General features: G+C 34.7%; 1 protein-coding gene across 1 annotated transcript; it reads left to right on the top strand.

The window, feature by feature from the left end:
• The first annotated feature begins 13,907 nt into the window (after nt 1-13,907).
• LOC149557712 (pathogenesis-related protein PR-1-like) lies at nt 13,908-14,755 on the top strand. Its single transcript, XM_089832266.1, has one exon. It carries the CDS (start codon nt 13,971-13,973, stop codon nt 14,538-14,540), a length of 570 nt encoding a protein of 189 aa, XP_089688392.1. The 5' UTR covers nt 13,908-13,970; the 3' UTR covers nt 14,541-14,755.
• The last annotated feature ends 9,748 nt before the right edge of the window (nt 14,756-24,503 follow it).

Genomic DNA, 24,503 nt, shown 5'->3' on the forward strand with positions numbered 1-24,503 from the left:
GGTCCAACATAAATATTCTTAAAATGCATAGAGCTAAGATGACTTCTAAATAGAATAGCTAAATGTGTTACCATCTACTCTTTGTTTAGAGGATGAGATCTTTATAATTATTTCTAATAGAAATTTCTAGGCATTTATTACCTTATTCTTGGGTTGATATATCTACTTTGCAAAGGTGACAGATTCCCTAGAGAAAATTGAAAAAATAATTCTATGGTCTAGAGTGGAGGAAAAGAGAAAGATGGTGCCTGTTGACTGGAATTAAGTGTATAAATCCAAGGAGAATGGAGGCCTTGGTATCGAGGATTTTAAAAGTATGAACGCAATTCTCATCTCTAAGTTTGGCTGATTAACCTTAGAAGGATCTAAAGATTTCTATAGAATATTAAGGGCCAAGTACTTATCTTAAGGTCCTTCTTATTTGTACCTTAGTAAGAATAAATCTAATAGAAACTCTATCCTCTAAAAGAACATATTGAAAACAAAAGGCTTGATTAGAATAGGAAGTTGAATACAAATAGGAAATGGTAGAAAAAGCTTACTATGGGAAGACATATGGAAGGATGAGGTTCTCATCAAGGAGGTGATATCAATAAGCAAGGATTGATGGACTAGTTAAGGGTGCATGTGGGTAAGAAGGTGAAAAACTACTTGAATGGGGAAATGATAGTGCAAGATGGAAGGACTTAATCAGATTATGGAAAGTCCAAAGAGATGCCAAAGAATTAAGAATATTAGTAAGGAAGCAGTCACATATAGTATGGATATTCTCTCTAACCCTAGTCCCTTTAACCAATCACAAGAAGACAAATGGATCTAGAGATATAAAAACAATGATGTCTTCTTGGTTACTTCTTCCTATAGGGCACAAGAAGAAAATCTTGTGGGAGGGAATTTCTAGAAGAACATTTGGATTCATAATCTACAACCTAAAATAAATTGCTTCTAGCAGGTAGTGGCTCATAGAAAAATCCTTATGCTTGACAATATATCTAAATATATCCCAAAGTTAGCTAACAAATGTACCCTATGTGAGAAGGATGTTGTGTCTATCAATCATCTATTGTTATATTGCCCTTTCACATTTGACATATGGAATCTAGTGCTCAAGGATTATCATATACCCATGATTTTCCACAAAACTATTAATGATCTAATGATTCAATGGATGACTTCTCCTTTCTCTCACCCAATCTTTGTTAATACTTGGAAATTAATTCTTGTTGTTGTTAGCTAGTGTGTTTGGAAAGAAAGAAACAAAATGATCATTAGAGATAGAAAGAAGGATGTTGCTTTCACTTTCCACATCACCAAAGCTATCATTAGAGAAAGTAAAAATTTTACAAGTACTTCCCCAACAACCTCAAGTACCCTATTCTGCTAAACGTAAAGCTAAAAAAAAACTAGAACATTAATCAAATTTTGATAGATATTAAATAGAAGAAGATCAAGAAAAGGTGCGACTGGATTCCACCTAAAAGAGGATGGATAAAATATAATGTGGATGGATTCTCTAAAAGTAATCTTGGTGTTGCTAAAGCAAAAAGATTTACAAAAGATCAGATACATGAAACTTGATCCTTGGCTTTGTGAAGTTACTAAGAATAAGGTCTAACAACTATGTCAAGGCTATTGCAATGTGCTTTGGTATTACAACTCTGTAGGACTTAGAAGTGGATAATGTTGAGTTGGAAGGAGACTCAAACCTAATTATTGATTTACTTCTAAAAAAAGTTAATTTACCTTGGAGAATTTCCATGATTATAAATGATTGTAGAAGAAGGCCCTTATCCTTTAACAAAGTTATTATTAGAGAAACTTTATAGAAGGGAATAAAAGTACTAACTATTTGGCCATGTGGGGATTAAACTATGGGGAGTAGAAGATGGTGAATCAGATGAAGTGCATGAAAGAGTTACTTGTCTATTTTTTTACAATGATAATAAAAATTATTATAGCATGTAATATGAATACCAAAGGTGACAGGTGGATCGGTAAGCTGTTGAGTCATCACGATTCATTTTCAAAGAGTATTAAAAGATATAATCTAATTGGGCCTTTGTTGAGTATCAAGCTTAATAAATGCATTAATAATGATTTTAATCCTATAAAGCCAAAAATTACTTCCCATATCATTTATTTAATCAATCTTGGTTGCATGAATCCTACCCCATATCCTCACTTATTATTTCCCAAGGTGGTTAATAATTTTGATGTTAGGTATTTATGAAAATAAGTTGGAAAGTTCTCTACTCAACCAAGGCTATACATGAAACATGTCATCATAATTTATTACATTTTTCTCATCGAGGGTAGAAAAATACCCAGCCATGGGATGCGGTAGGGTGCAAGGATTGAGAGAAAAATTTGTCACAATAACTCCTACAATTTATTTTATGTGACACACTTATTTGGATATAAAATTTCCTTCTATGACCTCTAAGTTCCTCAATAATATCCATAACCTCTAGTTGTCAGAGGAAGTTTCCATGATGAGTGATATTGTAGAGAAAAATAATGTCAATCTGAACTTAAGTCTTGAGAATTTGATGAAATTATTTGAGAAGGAGAACACCATGAGAGCCTTGCTAAAAAATGTTGAACATGGAAAATGTAAAGAGCTGGAGAAGAATTTAAAAATTTGGTAATATTTTGTTAAGGAGGGTCTACATTTGTATATCCATGTGATAAAAGGCCACAACACTATTCTCTCCACTAAGTTTGCTAATTCTTGGATGAAAGGACTGGTGGAGATTGGTAGTATCAAATTTGTGGTGATATCAAAATTAATTGGAGGAGTGACAAGCCTAGAATGTGTTGGTGTCGAAGTGGAAAGGAAAGGTACATTAGACTATAGTAAATTTAGACATAAGTTCTTTGAAGGAACAAAAGAATTTATTCATGTCAGTTATGGAAATGGGTATGATAGGCTGTCTCTCCCTAGCCCTTTTGGTGTCATTTTCTATTGGTTAATCAAGTATTTTGATCTTGAATGTTATTACACAACCTATCATGGCTATCATTTTTTCTTCTTAATATGCTTAGACATGGGGAAAAAGTTAACATTCTATTCTTGATGTTTTCCTCTTTAGTCAATAGCATTGTCCTATGACAAAACCCTCCTATTCACCAAGGGATCACTTTTGTCCTTTATCACCATGTTTGTGCTCACCACGTAGGTTTTGGTAGATGTCTTCCACCCATTGATAAACTGAGAACCCCTAAATCCTCTATGGTTATCAAAGAAATATGTGTTGATAAGTCCCAAATGAAGTCACCTCAAATTTTGGATAAACCTCATCCCTCTAAAACTAATAAAAAATATATATTTGGGGATAGTGCCTTTTTATTGAGGCTCCAAAGTAACAGAAAAATGCTTCCTCAAAATCTAGCCTTGTTAGTGTAGACACCTAAAAATCCTTTAGAAAATAAAGTATTTTTATTTTTTGAAAAAATCCCTGATGACATCATCATTAATTAATTAATTAATTAATTTTTATGCCATTAAATCCCTTTATCTTAATTAAAAATATTTAATTAAGGAATTCCTCCCAAAAATGTTTAAATCTTATTTAAAAATTATTTTCTTATTTATTAATTATTTAATTAATAAATTGACCAAAAATCCTAAAATAAATAAAATATTTATTTTTTGCCCAAAACTTGGCCAATCTTCTTGAGACCAATAACCTCTTCCAAAATCTTCTAATCCTTCTTTAATTTTGATTAAAGGCTAATCCCATCATTTCCTACCCCTAATCCCAACTCAAAATATTTAATTAAGATTAAATATTAATCCTCATGTTTATTAAAAAAGTTTTAATAAATATTTCCTCAACCCAAACCCTTGAAATAAATAAAACTTTATTTATTTCCTAAAAATCTAATTTATCCTCATCCTAAGAAGTTCTAGACTCTTCTAGAAAGTCTTCATCCTCATCCTAGGAAATTCTAGACTATTCTAGAAAGTCTTTATCCTCATCCAAAGTCTAGACTCTTCTAGAAGATGTCTTTAAACCTAATCCTAATCCTCTCCTAACCTTGTCACATTCCCTAAACATGGGTTAAGAATTACTAACCCAAGCCAAAGTTAACAAATATCTCCTCCTTCACCCACCCTCATTAAATGCCATCCACTTGCCTATCCCTAAGCTAATCCTAAACCATACTAATCCATCCTCTAATCATTTGCACAATCCTAAGCAAGCTTAAAACCCTCCTAATCAAGCCCAAGTCAAAATTTCTCTCATCTCCCTCAAAATATCTCAACCATAAAACTTTATGAAGTCCACTAGGTCATAAATGACTCTTACAAGCCCTTTTATTGCTCCTACAAGTCATTATGAGGGTCTTTATGAAGATTTTATCCCTTGAGCCTCCTTTGTTGACTCATCCTTGCCCTTTCCTCCATCTTCTCACCCTGTGACATGTGTCACTCCCTGATTGGTTGTAAGGAAGCACAATCCATGTGCTCTCCTCTCATGCAATCTAAGCCCTCCATGAGTTTTTCCCCATCCTTGCATCTTAGCCCTCAATCCCTCAAGCCTCTTGCCTATAAATTGGATCCTTCCCCTTTGCAAAATAACACAGTCCATGAAGTAAAGTCATAATGCCATTTTAAGAAGCCATTTTACATCAAAACCGTACACTCACACCCAAATTCCAACTCCATTTGAAGCCCTTTTTGAAGCATAAGCTTGAGCATACATCCTATCTATTTAGACAAAGCCACTCAACAAGAGAGCTTCTCATTGAGAGAGTCCATTAATGGCTCATATTCTCAATTGAGAGTTCATCTTAGTCTATCTTGAAGTTTATGAATTTTGTTTAGTTTGTAGAAGCTTTATTTAAATTTGGTTTCTATTAGCATACTAACATTGCTCATATACAGTTAGTACCCTAAAAAAATGAAAGTGGTGAAAGATATTACTGATATCGCTAAAAATGAAGGAGGTGGGGGGGGGGGGGGGGAGGGGAGATTTTTTCTATTGAGGAGGAGGAGAGAGATAATGTCTTCAAAAGAAGAAAGGAGAATTCTAGCTATGGGAAGAGAAGATTTTCAAGGTTGAAAAATATAAAAGGGAAGAGTTATAAGGAAGAAATCAAGGACTCCAATAATTCCCAAATCAAGACCAAGGTGGAAGATACAAAAGTGGAGGAAGCACCAGAGGAAAAACTAGAGAAAGATGGATTTTTTTCCTTTGACATGAAGCTAATTTTGATGTAGAAACAGAAGAAAATAATGATGAAACCTACTTTCCTCAAGTTATGAAAGCGGTGGTGGGCTTAGACAAATATGAAGGTGAAGGGATTAAAATTAGTGAAAAAAATAAGGTTGGAGAAATGATGAATTCCCTTTCCAATATCCAGAGGAATTTGGAAAATCTCAAGGAGGAATTTGGTAATAAATTTGATGAAATAAATGAGAAAATTGAAAAGCTTAACAAACATTTCAAAGCTGCAGTTACTGGTCTTGAATTGGGGGTGGTTGTTTCCTCCATTTGAAAAGTGCATAAATAAATGATGAGAAAGGTCATGTTTGGGGTCATCAATGAGAAGAGAAAATTGAGAAAGATGCATCAAGTCAAGGAAAATAATTGTGAGGAGATAAATAGTGCCACCCAGATTGAGAACTGGACTTAAGAGATCAAGTACCTCAATGAAGATTGGGAGAACATTAAACATGCTTAGTTTATTTTCCTGTGTTTTTAGTACTTTTTTGGGGTTTACTATTGGTTACTTGTTTTATGTGATGTCTTAAACACATTTCTATAAAATATCAATCATGGAAATATTTATGTTAATTGATTACATTTGTTTATCCCCATTGGTGTTGGGGTAGTAAGTCTTTGAACATGATTAGTAAGCTTACTAGTTTAAAGTTTAGACTTAAGTTAGTTGTAGGTGTAGATGGTTTAAATTACTCGAAGAACATGGATGGTTTTGATTAATTTTTTTTTTGTAAGTTCTGGGTTAGAGCGTGTTTATCTCCTGCTTGGCTATAATGGCCTAGGATAGAGATGGATTTGTTTACTTTGTTGTTATTTGGGTCAAGGAATTTATTCCCTCATTTTCTAATCAAAATAGCCAAATTTTGTATTTAGTATGGTATTATAATTAGTCTTCAAGTTGAAATGCATTTCTTATAGACTCTTAGTATCCACCACATTTACAACTATATTTTCAAAAGAAAAAGAGAAAAAATAATTTCAATTCAATCATTCTCAATTCAGTTCCCACTCTTGAGATTCTGGTTTCCTTTAATGATTTATTATCTCCCCCTTATGACTATGTTGACATTGAAGTAACTTTGTTCACATACCTTACACATTTTTGTTCAAAATTGTAGCTAATATAATTTTTTTCTCTCTTATTATATACTAATTTATTCTAGAGAGATATAGATAGAAGAATCTAGTAAATTCACTAGATCACATTAAAATATTAATTTTAAAAATCATATTTAAAATTTACATAATAGTGTAAACAAAGGTGAACTAGGTAAACAAACCTAAACTTAATCAATTCATTATTATTTTTAATTACATACTTATTACTCTGGATTACAAAATAAATAAAAGGTTTTTTTTATCGTCTATGTTTTTAAAGATCTCAAAAGGAGACAATTGTGTGATACCACATTAGTGCACCAACAAAATATGATGGTGCACTAGTTTGAGTTTCACATTTTTTATCACTTGAACATCTTGATAAAACAATATTGATGGGGTAGCATATTTCATGATAATCTAATAAACTTTACTTATCTAATAAATTTTATTAAATATTGGAAATGATTTACAAATTTTACAATTTTTAAAAAAGGGTTCAAAGTTAGTATTCTTAGCTATGGAATCCTCTACCCTACTCTCCAAACATTAATAACCATGATTTTTTTATGATTTATATTTGTGGTAACCAAAAAAATGGTTGACATCTTTTTTAACCTACACTAGAGTATTATAATAGAGTTCTATAGTTTTTTGATATAATAAATTTACAAGAAAATTAAATTTGTCGATGTTCTAAGAGAATTTGTACAACTATTTATTTATGTGAAACAATAATTCACATATTATTTAATTATTTTAATCTAGTGACATGCAAACAAGTACATGCTTTCTTTGTGCATTTCCATCTTGCTCAAAAAATATCCTTTGGTATCCCACTTAGTTTCTCTTATATATGTTTACAAATACAACATTTTTTATTATGTTGAAATTAATTGAGATGCTACAAGTCACCCTTCCACAATATCACATCAATTTAAAATATTGCTTTCACAAAAACCTATAGGCTTACCCTTGCACCTTCTTCATGGTACAAGTGCTAGTCATACTTATATCGTACTTTCAGTTACTATGAAATTCAAAGACATTATGAAATTGTAAATAAATGTGAATCTCTTACTTTAATCTTAAGATATTTAATTATTAAAAAGTATGAGGGGAGTTAGAGTAAGTTGTGCATATTAATTATGAAAAAGTAGGAGGAATGGGTTAAAGTACATAACTATTGTAATATTATATATTAATTGGGTTGAAGAATCATATGAATAATATACTTTTGTCAGTGGCTATTTAACCACAAAAGTTGTTCCTATACAGTGCTTTTGAGAATTAAGAAAAAAATACAAAAACTATCCCTACTTGTTATGGATAATGTTTTTTGTGTCTCAATAACCTTTGCCTATATATTATTTATTTTTGTAGACTTGAGGCTATTATCACACTTCTCAATGTACTTCAATATAAGTAAATTATGAAAGTGTGGAGAATTACGAGTCTTTTATTTTTGTTTCAATACAATTCACTATATAGATTAATACAAGAATGAATTGAAGCACCTTGTTGGTATTCATTATAAAAGGATATATAGGAATTAATGTAAGTATGTTGTTGGCATTATGATCTTGTAGAATAGACTAAAGGAAAATTGGCCTAAAGTTCCACATGACTAACCTTAACTTATTTGTATTTCTAGACTTAGGCCACTATCAACAATAAGGCTTCTTTATGTATCAAAATATAATTGAAGGCCTATGGAAAAATGTAGACATGAAACAAACTTTTCCACCACAAACTTTACACTCTTAGTGAGACAATTGGTGATCCTACATATATATGTGATCCCAAGTTTGTGATTATGGGTAGAGACCCAATAGCTATTAGGGGGTCCAATGATCATGAGGATTTTGGTATAGATGCCCCCCAATTATAGCTTTTAAAAAGACCACAAAAATGATAACACATGTACTAATAACCAATAACACATGCATTAGTAGTTGATCACACATATACTTCTAGTTGGTCATTTTTAGCTTCCTTGGTTGCTAACAAGTCCATTTATGTCAAATGTACTTTTTTTTTGGTGAGTGATTATTGGGGGTGAGCTTAATGGGGGTGAGCTTAATGGGTATCAAGAAAGTATTCTATAAGGCACTTTTCAACCACTTTGCTCTCCACGACCTCTACAAAGAGAGGAGTAAATGCCCAAATGTTGAAACCTTGGCTTTAAGATCTTGAGTCACCTATGGAGATACACCAAAAAAATTGGCATAATTTGACTTATGGTTTAAGAAATCTAGGTGTGCTAAGTTAGCTTGGGTGAGTAATGGGTCTCTTCCCCTATAGAAGCAAGACATCACTAGACATAAGAGGCATACAAGAGTTCATTGCACTAAAGTTTTCACAAATATATGAAGTCCAAAAATATCAATTTGAAGTACATGAGCTACATTTGAAATCCTCAAGAGTTTCATCAGTTAAATTCTAAAGGGGGCCTTGCATCCAAGGTCCACTTTCATTCATGCACACATTTGGTTTAAGACCACTTAAACCATATGAAAAGAACTTAGGAAATAACCTCAAATTTATGGTATTTATACTATTGATTCCATGATTTTAAGTTCATGAACCTTACAACTAACACTTGTTTTGAGACAATGTCATGGAAGCTTAGGCTATTTTATATGCTGTGGAACAGTGTTGCTTGCAGGGATGGAGTAAGATTATCTGTGAGTCTAATTCCCAGGTGGTGGTGAACATGCTTTCTTCGCAAGAGCTTGAGGATGTTAGTTGGCAGCTGGCCACTGTTGTTAAGCAGATAATTTTCTTCTCTTCCTCTTTTCAGTTCATTAGGTTCATGTATATTCCTCGTGAATGGAATAGAATTGCTAATTGTTTAGCCAAATGGGCTTCTAGTCATGATCTGGGTTGGAATATTAGGGATAGGAGGCAACTTTCCTTTGAGATGGTGCAAGAATTTGATGATCTTGTTGCTCAGGATCGAGCTCCTTGTTGAGCTCTCCTTGTTGTATTCCTTTCTGTCTTAATAAATTTTTACCCCTTTTTTTGCGAAATCAACACTTGTTTTGAGTCATATTGTTGAACAATCACATGGACACTAAATAAATGCAATATCAATATGTTTTCATGGATAAAAGATTATTAATGAATTGTATTCTACATAGTTATAATATGTGAGTATCTTTGTATGTTAAAATTGGCAGATGTAGATATTTGAAGAAGTCCAAGGATGTTGAGATGGAATAAAGCCATCACAAGATGTGGTAGATACTTTTAAGAGGTCATGAACAATAGAGAAGGAATGACTTAGGAATGTTATGGCCAACAAGCCAATTGTTGTGACCACATGAAAGTCATTGGACTAGTTAGAAGAACAATTATCTTCCTATTTACTTGCCATGTGTGGTGATGAAATCATGTAAGTATTAACTTCAAAAAGAAATTATACTCCATCACGGACTTAAAATTGAGTGATGTACGAAGAATAAGAATTGTAAATTTTTGAATCTAATTTATTTTGAAAGTTTGAAATTATATACATATACATCTACATATAAATGTACACATACATATGCACATGCACTTACAAACACATTTGCTTAACACACGTGTGTAACTATCTATTTGTCTATCTATAAAGTTTTTCTATATTTTTTCTATTAAACAAAAATTTTCTTATTTTAATTTTTTTTTGAAATTTATAATAAAATAGATTAAAATAGTTCAAAGTTATTGCTGCATATTGCAGATAACTATGCTTATGCACCCCAACATTATGAGATACTCTTCCTAACTCATCTAAAATGAAGTTTAAAAATGCAACTCAAGCACTAGAGCTGCACTTCAAAAACTATATAATGTGCCCTATGAAATGCACTAAAAAACATTCTGAAAGGCGCACTATGAAATGCAATCAAAACGCTCTGAAATGAAGGTTTCATGTTTACACCAATTTATGCGTATGGATTCCTTACAGCTAAAACACCATCCCATCATTATGCTGGACGGAAAAATCGGAGCCACGTTACGCAATTCTTAAGAAATGTGGAAAATGACAAATCGACTTGTAAAAACAGAAATTGTCAGCAAATAAAGCAGTCCAGCAGTTCAGAGCATTGAATCAGTGGGCGGAAATTAATACATTAAAGAATGGGTAGCATATGGAAAAATACAGTACAAAGTCGGTAGCCATTGCCATATCCACTTGCACTGAAGCCCATATCTATCTTTTCGTGATGCCTTTATCATTCGCACCATATGCACATTACTGAAAACTTTTGAGAAACCTTTTAGAATAAAGGACAAACAGACAAGCGCCTACCAAGTTTCTGGCTGTTTAACAATACTATATAATTCAGTTGGTTTCACCTTTCCTGCATGATTGCTAAGCGATACAACGACAGTAATGGTGGCTGAAAGTCTAGTTTTACAAAGGACTAATGTTAGATATTTTATTCGTTAAAAGTTGAGCCAGTCATAATGATAATGAGTGAAAGCATTTTGTAGAGGAGTTCATTACTCAATAAAGTTCGGTGAAAATCGAGCTTACCACCGCTAAAATCCACAGGTGGACAAAGAGTTCGGAAGCCATGGATAACGGTAAGCAGAGTAAGGGCTTAATGTGCAATTGGACTAATAATTTAGTTGGGTTACTGTAGAGTAGGAAATACCAGAGGTGATTGAGGAGGGGGAAGATGGATTTTAACTCGAGCCTCCACTGGCAAAACATGTAACTGAGACTACAAAAGCATAACCAGTATAAATAAGGCCACAAGATGGTTTATACGAATCAATTGCACCTCTAGATGCTATGGTAAAGTCCCTTAACCTTATAACGAACCGAGTTATTGGAAGGAGACATTGACTGGGGTAGAGAACACTATTATCATGTCGGTTATTAGTTCTTCCTTATCAAGATGGCGAATTATGTTTTAGCTGTGTCATTATTAGCAAATAATGCATCTTTGGACAGTGTTAGGATGGTCCAAAGCAATTTCATTGTTAAAATGGAGTTTCAGGTCATTTCAATTTTTTTTCTTTAATAATTGGTAATTTATGTTTCCTGTTTTTCTATTTGCCGATCTTTCAACAAATCAAAAAAATGAATTGATGAATATGTTTGATGGGTTTTTAAGGCTTCTGGACTATGAATGTGTCTTCACTGTGAAGGTTTCAATGAATATGTGATATTGTTGAAAACATTTCACATATTTGATCTTTCACTATCTTTTATAAATATGTTTAATTTGAAAGGTTATCATTTATCACCACTTAACCTCTTCATAAATTTATATTGAGGAATTTGAAAAGTTTTCATTTGCTATAATTTAATTGGCACTAGTAATTTATTTTCAAAACCTCATGTATATTAAAAACAAAGAATAGTTACATCCTCGAATTTAAATTTGGTCATTCAAAGCAATGATCTATAACAAAAAAAGAAGAAAAGGGTATAAGAAATGCACATAATTTTCACATGGAAACAAAAGAAAAAGAAATCTTGCTTCTTTCTAGAGGAAATTCACTTAAGAAAAGTAAACTACTCAATATTCATTGGATACCTTCAAAATATTGCCCTCCATGTAAAAGAAGAAATAAGAAACTTATGTATAGAAGGTTTAATGGTCTATATAGGAACATTCATTGCCCAAATATCAATGAGAAATATTGGTCTACATAGAAGAAAAACCAATTCACAAAAAGGAAAATAAGAATCACAATGACCTAAAAAGGCCTAGATAATGATGTCAAACAATAAGTGGTTGTAGGAAGAAGTATAAATTGCATCTTATCTAGTTTCAATGAGAATACATTCTTCACTATGTTTCAACCTTGAATCAAACTACGGTCCATATTGTGAGCCAACAAATATGATCACTATGCAAGGAAAATTAGAGTATCCAAATCAAGTCATTTTTTTCTATGAATCAACCAAGTGAATAATGTCATGTAGGGCACAAACCATTCGCTAGAAAAATAAAGATAAATGTTGTCTTAAAATGCTAGTTTTTCCCAGCTAAATGCTTGTATCCTATGTTGAAGTTTTTTTTATAAAAATTAAATCTTTGTCATCAACTGACATAATTTGGTTCACATTTCAAATTTAAAGCCCATGATTAGTGATCTAAATCTACATCTAATTCACATCAGGCCACATCTCAGAAAGAGGATACTTTATTATAGTTAATGTTAATTTTTCATAGCTCTTAGTCCAATGTATCAATTTTAACCATAGTTCAGCATGGGTATCATGATACACATACAAATTATGAATTCTTTCATTATGAGAAAAAAACCTACCTTTCTCTCTCTCTCATTTGGAGAGAGTTTTTTTACTACTATATTTTCTCCCTTTGTCTATTTTACAAGAGGTTATTTTGATCATGGGTATCTCATTAGACCTAGTTGCTAGGATCCAATTTCTTTGTGGCCACTGTAACCATGCTTAAGGTCAAGTGTAAATGTTTCTAAATAATCTTCTAGCTAAGTCTATTTAGGTCTATATCTTTACATCGTTATAGATGGTCACACTTTTGTGCCATTATTCTAGTCAACATTTCCTATTCTAGATAGTAGTTGTTTATCCTCCTTGCACCATAAATGAGATCACTTATAATAAGTTTATATCATCATGAGGTTAATGGAATATTCATATACTTTCTAATTTCAATGTTGCATCATTTCATTTTTGTTTTTATTTACTTACAATTATGATGATGTGTAAATTTGATCGAGTTAACTCAATTAATATCAACATTATATCAAATAGATCTTCATTGTACTAAAATTTTGTTGCTCCCTGAAATAACCATCTTAAAAATACATAATGTTCTCAGAATAATATAAATATACTACATCTTGAATGTTTTTATTACTCAATTATAGTTTAACAATCTATTTAAATATCTTAAATATCCTTATTAGATATGTGAGAAAATAATATAAAAAACAAAGCACCATTATTAATTTTTTATTCAAGAGGAAATCAGTTCCCCTATAAATAAATACCTTTTATGCACCTTCAAAACTGAAGAATTCATAACTATGTGAACACACTATTTATTATAACCCTCTATAAATTCAGTTGGTGCAAAGTATAGTGATTTGGCAACTTTACGTCTGTTAACCCCGTGAACGATATTGATGTAAACAATGCCGTCTCAAATATAAAATGGCATCACAGGCCGCAAAACACCACAGCACACTTTCGCTTTTACTTGTCCTGATTGAAAATAACAGAAGCGAAGTAAGGATGAGTCGGCCAATATCTCTCCCCTCACCTTATCTCAATTGAAATAAATATAATTTTATAAAGACCAGCAACAATCTTACACCCGAGAACAACATGTACATTACCATCGAGAAGATTAGAAGAATAGACATCGTCTAAAAGGTTCACGTGAATTGTTTCACGCAATAATGAAAGATGTTCCCAGTATCAACGCAAGGCCGGCCAAGCTCTTCCACACATATAGATTCAAACAACAGAAACAAGAAGAAACTCACGGGTTCACGAGGTCTACCTATTTTGTATGTTAGCATATGTGCCCCATTGTAAAGCATGAGTCCACGTAATCACCAATAAACTGGCTATAAAAGAGAGGGATATTAGAAGCCTTTTAACAGGCTAGAGAAGTCGCCGATAATTCAGGGCATTTACAAATGAAAACTTCTCTTGTATTATGGCTTCTAATGGGGGTTATAATCTCCGTTGCCAATGCAAGCAGGCCTCTTTACAAAACTCCACAAAACTCGAGCTTAGAGTACTTATATAATGGACGTGGTGGAGCGCCTTGTAGAAATAACAGCGTTTGCAGGGCCTTCATGGAAATGCAGAACGGTGCCCGGGCAGAAGTAGGGGAGAAGGCGCTGGCATGGGACCGTAAGGTGGAGTCATACGCCCGCTGGTGGGCTGAGCAAAGGAGGGGCGATTGTGAGCTGATGCACTCGGGTGGGCCCTACGGCGAGAACATTTTCTGGGGCAGCGGCGCAGACTGGACTCCTCTGGATGCTGTTCAGGACTGGCTCCAAGAAAAGGAGTATTATAACTACGAGAGCAACAGTTGTGAGAGTGGTGAAATGTGCGGGCATTATACGCAGATTGTTTGGAACGAGACCCAAGTTATAGGGTGCGCTAGAGTTGTGTGTGACAGTGGTGATGTCTTCATGACATGTAACTATAGTCCTCCTGGGAACTACATTGGTGAAAGACCATACCAATCAAAAGAATAATTCTCCTCTTTCCTCCCTGACTTATGATATTCTATAACGCAGTGGTTACAGTATACAATCGGGAAATATCGGATTTTAATATATGTAGGCTGTGTGTTCGTTAATTGTGTGGGTTTGCATATAATAACGGTAGAAACGATTATCCGTGACACGACAGTCAGATGAATGTCATTATGATTCTTCGTTGAGTGAAAGTCAAGATTTATTTTGTTTTCTGCGCCTTGTTTTCTTGTGGTTGCTCAAAATATTTTAATGATTTTGATACACCGTGGGTCCGTCTCTGGGGCATTTTACTGTGGGTATGCCATGAATGCCGTGTTCTACATGTAACATAGTTTATCTTAAGGTAGCATGCTAAGGGCCCACACCATGCCCGTTCACACTTTCTAGATTAAAAAGGAGGTATGGACGACGGAACTTTACACCTTTTTTTTTTTCTAATGGTGAATAGTGTAATTTTATTTTATTATTATTATTTTTTAAAAAATTTTATTGAATAAAGCAAAAAGAATAAAATACAAAAGAGTCAATCAATAGTTCCAAAAGCTCATACAATGAACAGAATGATCAGCAACTAACCGGCTCTAAAGAGCAACAACAACCGGCTCTAAAGAGCCACAACCAAACAAAGACCATGTTAACATAACCGGCTCTAAAGAGCTACAACCAAACAAAGAACATTACAGCTTGAATGTTAACATCCGTTGAAGCTCCTTCGAGCAAAAAACATCTCTTTTGAAAAGCTGTAGCAGCGGATATTTAATTCTGTCAAGCTGATTACTGATCTTCAACTGGGCCTTGGGTCCTCCCTGCAAAAGGTTGCACAAAAAGATCGCCTGGAAAATGATGTCAGAATAAAACTAAAAAATTTCTCCTTCAAGATGCATCTTAGAATTAGAAAATACAACCCTACATCTACACTTCCAAATGTTAAGTAAAATAATCTGCCACAAAGAGTCGGCCACAATATTACCTTTAAGATTAATACCTAAAATAGCTTCCTTCCAACTTAAAGAATGTTCGAAGATAGTTGGAAGAAAAGTGAAGACAATAGTCCACTTTTTCTTAGCCCATATACAATCGCAAAAGAGATGTTTCATATCTTCCTCTCGCAAACAAAACAGGCATTTAGCAGGTTGGGTCAGCAAACATCTCAGCCTGCTGCCGACTGGCAATTTGAAATGTAAAACTTTCCAGGCCAAGAGTTGAGCATTAGCCTCTGCTTTAGAAAGCCAAATCTGGGCACTCAAATTATGCCAAATGTTTTCATTGAATTTGCAATTCCATTTATTATTAAGTCGTGGATTTAAAGGCATTGGTGGCACAAGATTTAAGTAGATTTTCTTGAGGGGGAAGTGACCAAATTGATGAGTGGACAGCCATGACCAGTCCTTTGAAAAGTTGCTTTCCAATGGAGTGCAGATTTTCATGGCAAGCTCGATAGGGACTAGTGATTTAACAAATATAATAAAGTCCTTGTACCTGTTGTGCAAAAGAAAACTGTGTTTATGGTTGTCCAAGACACCCAATCAAGAGAATTAAAGTCCCACAAATCTTTGAACTTGTGAACTCCTTTCTTAAAAAGATAATGAGCATGTTTTTGAAAAGCTACAGCAAGAGGTTGTTCATGATATTGAACCAATTTGTTCCACCAAATAGAAGAGTCGCTGAAACTGAAACCATGCTATAAGGAATGATTTCTCCAATTCAAAAAATATGCAAACTGACTACCAAGCTTTCCAGATAGACTGCAAAGGAAAGGAAGCTTTAATTTGAAAGGAAGGGGCCAATAAAATTTTATCCACCCATCTAACTGATTGCCATCTTTTATAAGCAGAAGCATGAGAAATATGGAACCGAACCAGTTTCTTCCAACGTTCCTCCCCATCAATAATTCTAATTATCCACTTGGCAGCCAGGCAAACCCCTTGAGTTTGGGAGTCCAATAAGCCCAAGCCACCCTTAGATTTTGGTTGAATACAATGCAACCATGAAGTATAAGTATAACCAGCATTACTGCTCCATTTAGACCATAGAAAGCATCGAATAAGTTTAGTAAGATCATTATAACATTTTTTAGATGACATCTAGCATGAAGAATAATAGACATGAGAAGCCAAAAAAATATGATTAACCACTTGAATCTTGCCAGCTAGAGATAAGTACTTATTTTCCCACACATACAGCTTGGATTTGAATTTGTTAAGAAACCAATTTCACATATCAGACAAACGGACGCCCAGTCCAAAGGGAATGCCCAAATAACGCGAGATTTGGCCATGTTTTATTTGCTTCCATTCTTTAGGAATCCAAGAAGGGACTACATCTATACGAGTCATGATAAATTCTGTTTTATGATGTGCTAACTTAGAACCAGAGATTTCACAATAGAGATTGAGCACCTCCATCGTATGAGATATCTCAGCTTCAGAATTCTACAAGAAAAGCATACTGTCATCAGCAAAGTGAGAGTTTAATACCACCAAATTATCAGGGATGGAAATACCCTTAATAAGATTCATTTGGTTATATTTGTGGAGCAAGTAACCGAGAGCATCAACTGTGAGCACATAAAGGAAGGGGGATAACGGGCAGCCTTGTCTAATAGAGCGCTGTAAAGGAAAGGGATTAAGTAATTCCTTATTAATAATTAGCTGAGCATTGGCATCAGCAAAGAGCATTTCAACATGCTTGCACAGCTTAGGACCAAACCCCAACCACTGTAACATTTTAAGAATAAATCTCCAACGCATTCGATCATAAGCTTTCTCAAAATCCAACTTCACAAGGATAGTGTTCTGGCCTGAGTGTTGAGGCTAGTCTATTGTTTCCCATGCAAGAATTAGATTGTCAAGAATAAACCTCCCACCAAGGAAACCTGTTTGTTTTGGTCTAACGATGTTTTGAGCCACAAGTTTAATCCTGGTAGCCAAGGCTTTAGCAATAATCTTATAAGAAGTGTTTAATAAGGAAATAGGTCTCCACCTGGATATAGTATCCTCATTTTTCCCTTTAGGAATGAGTTTAATAATGCCTCTATTGATATCAGCTCCTAATGAGCCAACCTCTACAGCCTCTAAATAAAGACGATAAAAGTCATCCTTGATATATTCCCACATTGTTTGGTAGAATTCTATTGGGAGGCCATCAACTCCCAGGCTTTTATTGCCTGGCATAGAAAAGATAGCATGCTCTAATTCCTCTATGGTAAGGTTTTGATCCAAATATTGGCTATAGTCTTTATCCACTTTCATAGGAATGTGATCTTTAATGTTGTCTTCTAATATTGATTGGACATCTAGCCAATTACTATCCTCTTTAAAAAGATCCTCATAATAATTATGAAATAGAGTGCAATTTTTTTTTGTATTACTAGCAAATGCATTTGGGTGTGCGATGGCATCTAGATGTGCAATGGCTATCCACAAGAGGAAGAGGAATGGACAATCAATTATGGATATTTATAGTAGCCATACATGCACTATTCCCATCAATGGTATCATGATATTAGATTTTTGCCATCTCTAACACCTTCGTATCATACTTTTCTAATTGGTAATAATGATAAATTCTTGTCATAGATAGCTCATATTAATAAAAAATTATATTAATATTTATAAATTCATAATTCACTTCTAACAAAAAGGATTAATTAGACTGCAAGAAAAGTGCATTTTACCTAATAAGTTTGTAAGGTCTATACATAAGGGTTATAAATCTTAGAAGAAAAACAACACAAATTAACAAAAATTTTAGCCATAAAAATGAAATTATATTCATACTAAAATTTCACAAGGGAACCTTCATTAAAGATGCTTCCATAATGTCTTTTAGGAAACTTACACTTTTGTGCCACATAAGGGACTCTAATTGTTTCTACATCGCCTTTGCCATCTAAAGGGGTCACCCATAGGACATTGCAAAATCTATGTCAATGGATAATGTTCACGTCTTAGAATTCTCAACCTTAAAATATGAGGCCTTGAGTTTTTGGGAAAGGGTACACAAGGAGACATAATCTTTAATGGAATATAACTCAAAATGATTAAGTCAATAGAAAATGAATAAATATTTCTTCATTCATGAAAAAATATAAAATCAATATTTAAATTCAATCTACTCACCAAAACATCAACAGACAAAAATATTTTTAAATAAAAGATTTATAGTCATTCTAACTTACGAGTAGTCCATGAACTACTGTGCTTTCAAATCATTTCTAATATATTGTACTATTACAATGATAATTCTAAGGTATTTGACTCCCATCTTACAAATAAACAAAATTCAATTCCTATGGATTGATGAGGCTAATTATTGCCTCTATTTCATGATAGTTTTTAAACACTTTGTTAATACTCTGTTTCATTTTCATCAAGACATTTGTGGATCTATGTTTACCTAAACCAATAATTAACCTATGGGTAGATAGTATGTTATCTTTTACCAATATCATATATATGATGCAGTATTTCATATAATTATCAAAATGCATGTTCTTATATTTGAATTTAATTTGAAAATTCTTATTTGCAATTATCTTTGCATTATAATTAACCTGTTAGTAATGAAGCTGAAAGATGATTGGAAGAATTCAAAGATGAGCATGAAGACATCCAATATCATTCAAGGAGAAAAGAATGCTGAGGTGTAGCCATGGTGGAGGAAAGTCATAATGGTTCCAAAGGACATGACAGTGAGTATGGAGGAGCTATGAAGACTTACTGCATTCTTTGCATTTATTCCTATGGAAAGCAGATGTTTAGACTTTATTATTCCTACCTTATGTCATTATCTCTTCTTCCCACCTTGAGTTGTTATTTTCCTTCTTTCTCTCTTGCGAATTTATATCTAGGTTGTTTACTTTTCTATTTTAGAATAAGTGTCGATCTCCTATATATAGGAATCGAACCAACTGTGTTAGTTTAGTTAGAAGAAAAGAGTTTATGAGAATAGACTGTTAACTTTTAGAGTGAATTGTGTTTTTATAGTTCTATGTGTTGTTTCCATGCAATGAATTTCTAAAATGTAATAAAATAGTTTTTGGCTTCTATCCTGTGTTAGTAGTTTAGTTGAATCTGACCAAGAGGGACCACTTGGAAGGTGGATTAGATTAGGAAGGTGGATTAGATTAGGATAGTATAGATTTATTTCCAAGTATTTTTAGTAGTATAAGTAGACATTGTAATTTCCTTCTTGTAGCATCATGCTTTGTGAATGTTCCTACAACATATGTGAGAATAGTTATAGTGGATGAACTGAGTTGGAATATTTGTTAGCCTTTCATTGCATTTCTAGTATTCATAGAGTTAAGTGTGTTAGTTTCCTACAATAATAGTGTGAGTTCTTTTCCTTGCATTTTACTTTCTTGCAGCATAAGCTTAGTGACTCATTAAGAGACCTAGTGCACATATTATGCCGACCATTTCAAGTATACATCCCTGGGTTGAAAGATTAAATGTGCACCTCATAGTGAAAAAAATAGTCCTTAGATTGAATACATTATTCCTAAGCATGGCCTAGAGCATGACTATGATACACCTATTGTGAGGTAGACCATTTTTGGTGCCGTTGCCGGGGATGGTGTCAAGCTAGGAGCATTTTTGAGTCATAGTTCTTAGATAAAGTTTTTTTAAAGAAATTTCTAGTTTTGAAGCTTCCTTCACTAGTGTGAAGAGTTTAATTGCATGCATCGAAGAGGAAGATGACGAGATGTATATGGAAAATTTATTCCATGGGAATCTATTAATTTGAATGAAGAAATTGAAGAAGAAGAAGTTGGGTTGCCTTTTGAAGACGCAAGCCCTATTTTTCCCACAACATCATCATCAAGAGTCGAACCAATAGATACAAGTGGTCTTCAACCTTTTACTGAAGTTTTGGCCAATTTTCTTGATAGTAATACTCTGAATCCACCAGTTATTAATCATCCAGTACCCAATGTCCCTTTTCAACAACAACCTCATAATCTAATACCACTAGTAATGGCACAACCTACTTTTCCATTTCCTCTCCCAAGCCTTATAAATACTAATAATCTCAAGAATATGCCTACAATTGCCCTTCCAAAGTTCTATGGCCTTGCAATCGAAGACCCTAATACTTTCTTGTTTGAGTTTGACATAATTTGTCATAGTTTTTACTACAACACTGATGCCCATAAGCTCAAATTGTTTCCAACAACATTGAAAGAATTAGCTCTAAAATGGTGCATGGGATTAGGAGCTCCAATGTAGCAAGAACTTGGGATGAAATGCAAACTCTATTTTTGGATAAGTACAAAGAATATTGCAAAGCATCTGGTTCAAGAGGAGATGCTATCTTCAAGATATCACAGAAGGAGGAAGAAACATTGGAAGACTATGTTTCATGTTTCTTATATATACTGTAGAAGAACCCTCAAGATGTGTTGTTCGAGGATTCACAAAAGCTAGTCTTTCTAAGAGGTGTGAATGATAACTATCTAGAAGCACTAGACCTGATGGCTAGTGGTGATGTATATCAAGCTTCCTAGGAAGACCAATCAAAACTATTCATGGTCAATCATGAAGAAAGGTTGAGGACTTCATTCCATAGTCACTAAAGGAATCAGTCAAGGTATTTCAAAGCTTGAGATATCTAACCTATTGTTAGATTTCAAACAAGACATCATCAATGATGTTGCTACACATCTTGACACAATGATTGCAAAGAAGAAGTATGCAGAAGCTGAGCTACAACTATTTGAATACTGCCCTCATTGCCAGAAGCAAAAGAAGGATTGCCAATGTAAAATGGTTGCAAGCATGGACAACCATCATCTTCCAACTGAGTACCTTAAGATAGATGGAGATGATGAGCAAGTATTTTTTGTTGCTCAATGCTGACCATGGGCCCAATGTCAAGGTATGCCTCAGGACCCTTTGCAAAATTCAAATTCATATGGTAATCAATGGAAAAACCATAATCCCCAAGGTCCTCGACAATATGAACCTAATTTGAATAGTGCTAGGAAAAATAACCCACAACAATCCCAATGGCCTTAGAATTCCCAACCACCTTGGCCTAACCAATAGAACTACTGGCAAAACCAACAGAACCAATGGCAACCAACCCAAGGGAATTGGCAATCTACGAACTAATAGAGGGGATCTCAATAATGACCTAACCAAAATAATAGTACTCCACAATTACCACCTCCAGTTCAACAACCTACTCTAATGCCACCACCTACAAATCATGGACCTCAAAAATAGACACAGTTACTTGCACAACTCAACCAAACCCAAATAGTTGATAGCCACAATAGCCCATGTATAGTGTTGATGCTCAATAGTATCTTGCTTACACTCTGAGTGGTGCAGATATATATTTGAGATTTGGTACAACTTTACCAGCACTTAAACTGCCTCTTATAACTAAAATACTAGATTGTCTTGCAGCATCAGAACCCTTAGTTGCTAAAACAGTTGACCCAACCAATGTTACCATGTCAACCCAAGTTCAACCAGCAATGGAACCTTCTTTTCCAAAAAAGTTTATACAAAGAAAACCTATACAAGCAGAGGAACAACCTTTTGATATTGTTGATCAGTTGAAGAACATACATGTCCAAATACTCGTGTTCCAAGCCATTAAAGATGTTCCAGTCTATGGAAAAGCCAATAGAGATGCTTGCCTGAAGAAGCCTAGAAGGAAGAAAAAGGACCCCACCATAGTCTATGTTGTGGGACAATTGGCTGGTCCACCATGTTAGGGAAATTGATCACACCAAAATATTTTGATCTAGAAAGTCTAGTAGTGAATGTCAGTATAAATGGTTAGTTTGTTAAAAATACTTTAATAGATCTTGGTGCTACTATAAATGTCATGACCAAGGACACTATCAAGAAGTTTAAAATAGAAGGACTAAGGGCTACTCCAAGAATTTTGCAACTTGCAGATAGTTTTACAGTCACCCCTGATGGGATGATAGAAAACATAGTTGTAACCTTAGATTCTCTAGAGTATCCTACTGACTTCATGATTTTATCCCCCAAAGTCAATCTATTTGGTTACACTATCATCCTAGGTTGACCATGGTTAGCCACAGTTGATGCAAATATAAGTTGTAGATTAGGGAATATGACCATATCAAATGGCCAAGCAACAAAGAAATTTGATTTATATCCTCCAACACAACCATTATCAGATTTGAGCACTTTAGCTAGATTTAGGGGATGAAGAAGAAGAGTTAAATTCTATAATATAGCTCATGATGTTGCATAGACAATCCTTTCTAAAGCTACAAGAGGAAGATTCAATACTTTAGAGTATCCTTACTAATAGTTGTGTGGTAGAAAAAGATGTATCTGAAAGTTCTGTGTTGGAATCAATCACATAAGAAGAATGTGATAAGAATTGTATTTTTCTCAAAGAACCTAAAATTCTTCATCCACTCTTACCATGTGAATTAGAAGCAAGTCCAATCTCTGAAGCTACAATGATAGAGTCCACTGTTGTCACTTAGGTTTGCACCCTTGTCCAAGGCCTATGCGCAAGGACAACCTAGTGAAACATGGAAACAACCTCCAAGCTGTGGGACGTGAACTACGAGGTTGAGTCTTCGGAGAAGGATGACTTCCTCTTTCTGTCAGGGTGCACCTATCTATTCTCAGAAGAAAAAGGGAGAAAGAGAGCACTAAAGCAAATCTACCTAGTCTAATCTAAGGCGGTGATGCACCAAAACAGAGTGTTCAGACTCATTCCTGCCCATATATGCACTACAGAACTAGGGTAACATCCCGTCCAGACTTATATCGATCAATAATCACATACAGATCAGGAAACCAATTGAATGATACCAGGAAAAGAAGATTTCACTTGTATATTATTCAATGGGCCAAAGATAGATACAGTATGTGGACCACTAATCTCAATAATGCATCAATGAGAGGCAAAATGAAGCACATACGCATTGACCACTGAAAAGAATGACACAGGATGTTATGTAGCTCAGAGACATAGGGATTCCACACTGTAAGTCTGCAACAAGTAGCAGAGAAAATCAGGAAGAGTCGACCCTGAGAACAGATCACAAAATTGCCTTTATAGATCAGGCATAACTAAAGATTTCTGTGTCACACTCACTTCTTACCTATTGGCATTAACTTCCCATCTTGAGAATCTAATCGAAGATCTGATTGAATCCTGGCTTGCATACCAAGAAATCTCATATCTTTCTGAGAAAGAGCCTGGAGAAGATAGAAACGGCGCCACAACATTCCCTGACATGGTAGATGGATCGACCAGATGGATGGAGTGTCATTCTGCGCTTAGCATTCATTCCAATTTGGTGGCAATTAATCACACCATCAAATTTGTGGCAAAAACCCTAATTTTTCGTCATTCATGATTCGTGCATCCATCGAATCGATCAGTCAATAGGCTCGACGAGCCAACTGGGCCATGCAGGCCAATCACACCTTCGATCTTTGCCACCCTGGCAGTCTCTTTATGTTTGACTGGGCTCTTACCACCCTTTCCGTGCGACTGGGCGCTATGTCGCCATCGAAAAAATCTTCGAAGGTCTCGATAGCGCCATAGCGCCCAAGGGTTTCATCTTGACCGTGCCACCTTGTCAACCATCTAACCGCAACCGCGCATTAACTGCCACGTCCAAATCTAGACCCGCGAGGACACGTGTCCTCCAAGCGCTAACTTGCCATCATAAAATCCACGCAGTTCCTCCATGGCGAGATAGCGCCCGTCGCTGATCTCTTTCCAATCCGACGGCCGCAAAACTTGACCTCTCACGACCCTCCTCTCGTGATTCGCTGGGCTCGCTGAAACATGGCATCAGCTCGTTGGTCTGTTGGTCACCCTAACCCAACTGCATCTGGCGGCATGGAATGCGGCCCCGCCAGGACATGTGGCGTAAGGGCGCCAAGTCACCGATGTTAACTCCCAAGCTGTTCCCCATAGCGTGATGGCGCCCACCCTTGA

The sequence above is a fragment of the Cupressus sempervirens genome, chromosome 5 (assembly GCF_028749045.1).
Source record: "Cupressus sempervirens isolate cs-2001-9-10 chromosome 5, ASM2874904v1, whole genome shotgun sequence".
In the NCBI taxonomy this organism is placed as follows: domain Eukaryota; kingdom Viridiplantae; phylum Streptophyta; class Pinopsida; order Cupressales; family Cupressaceae; genus Cupressus; species Cupressus sempervirens.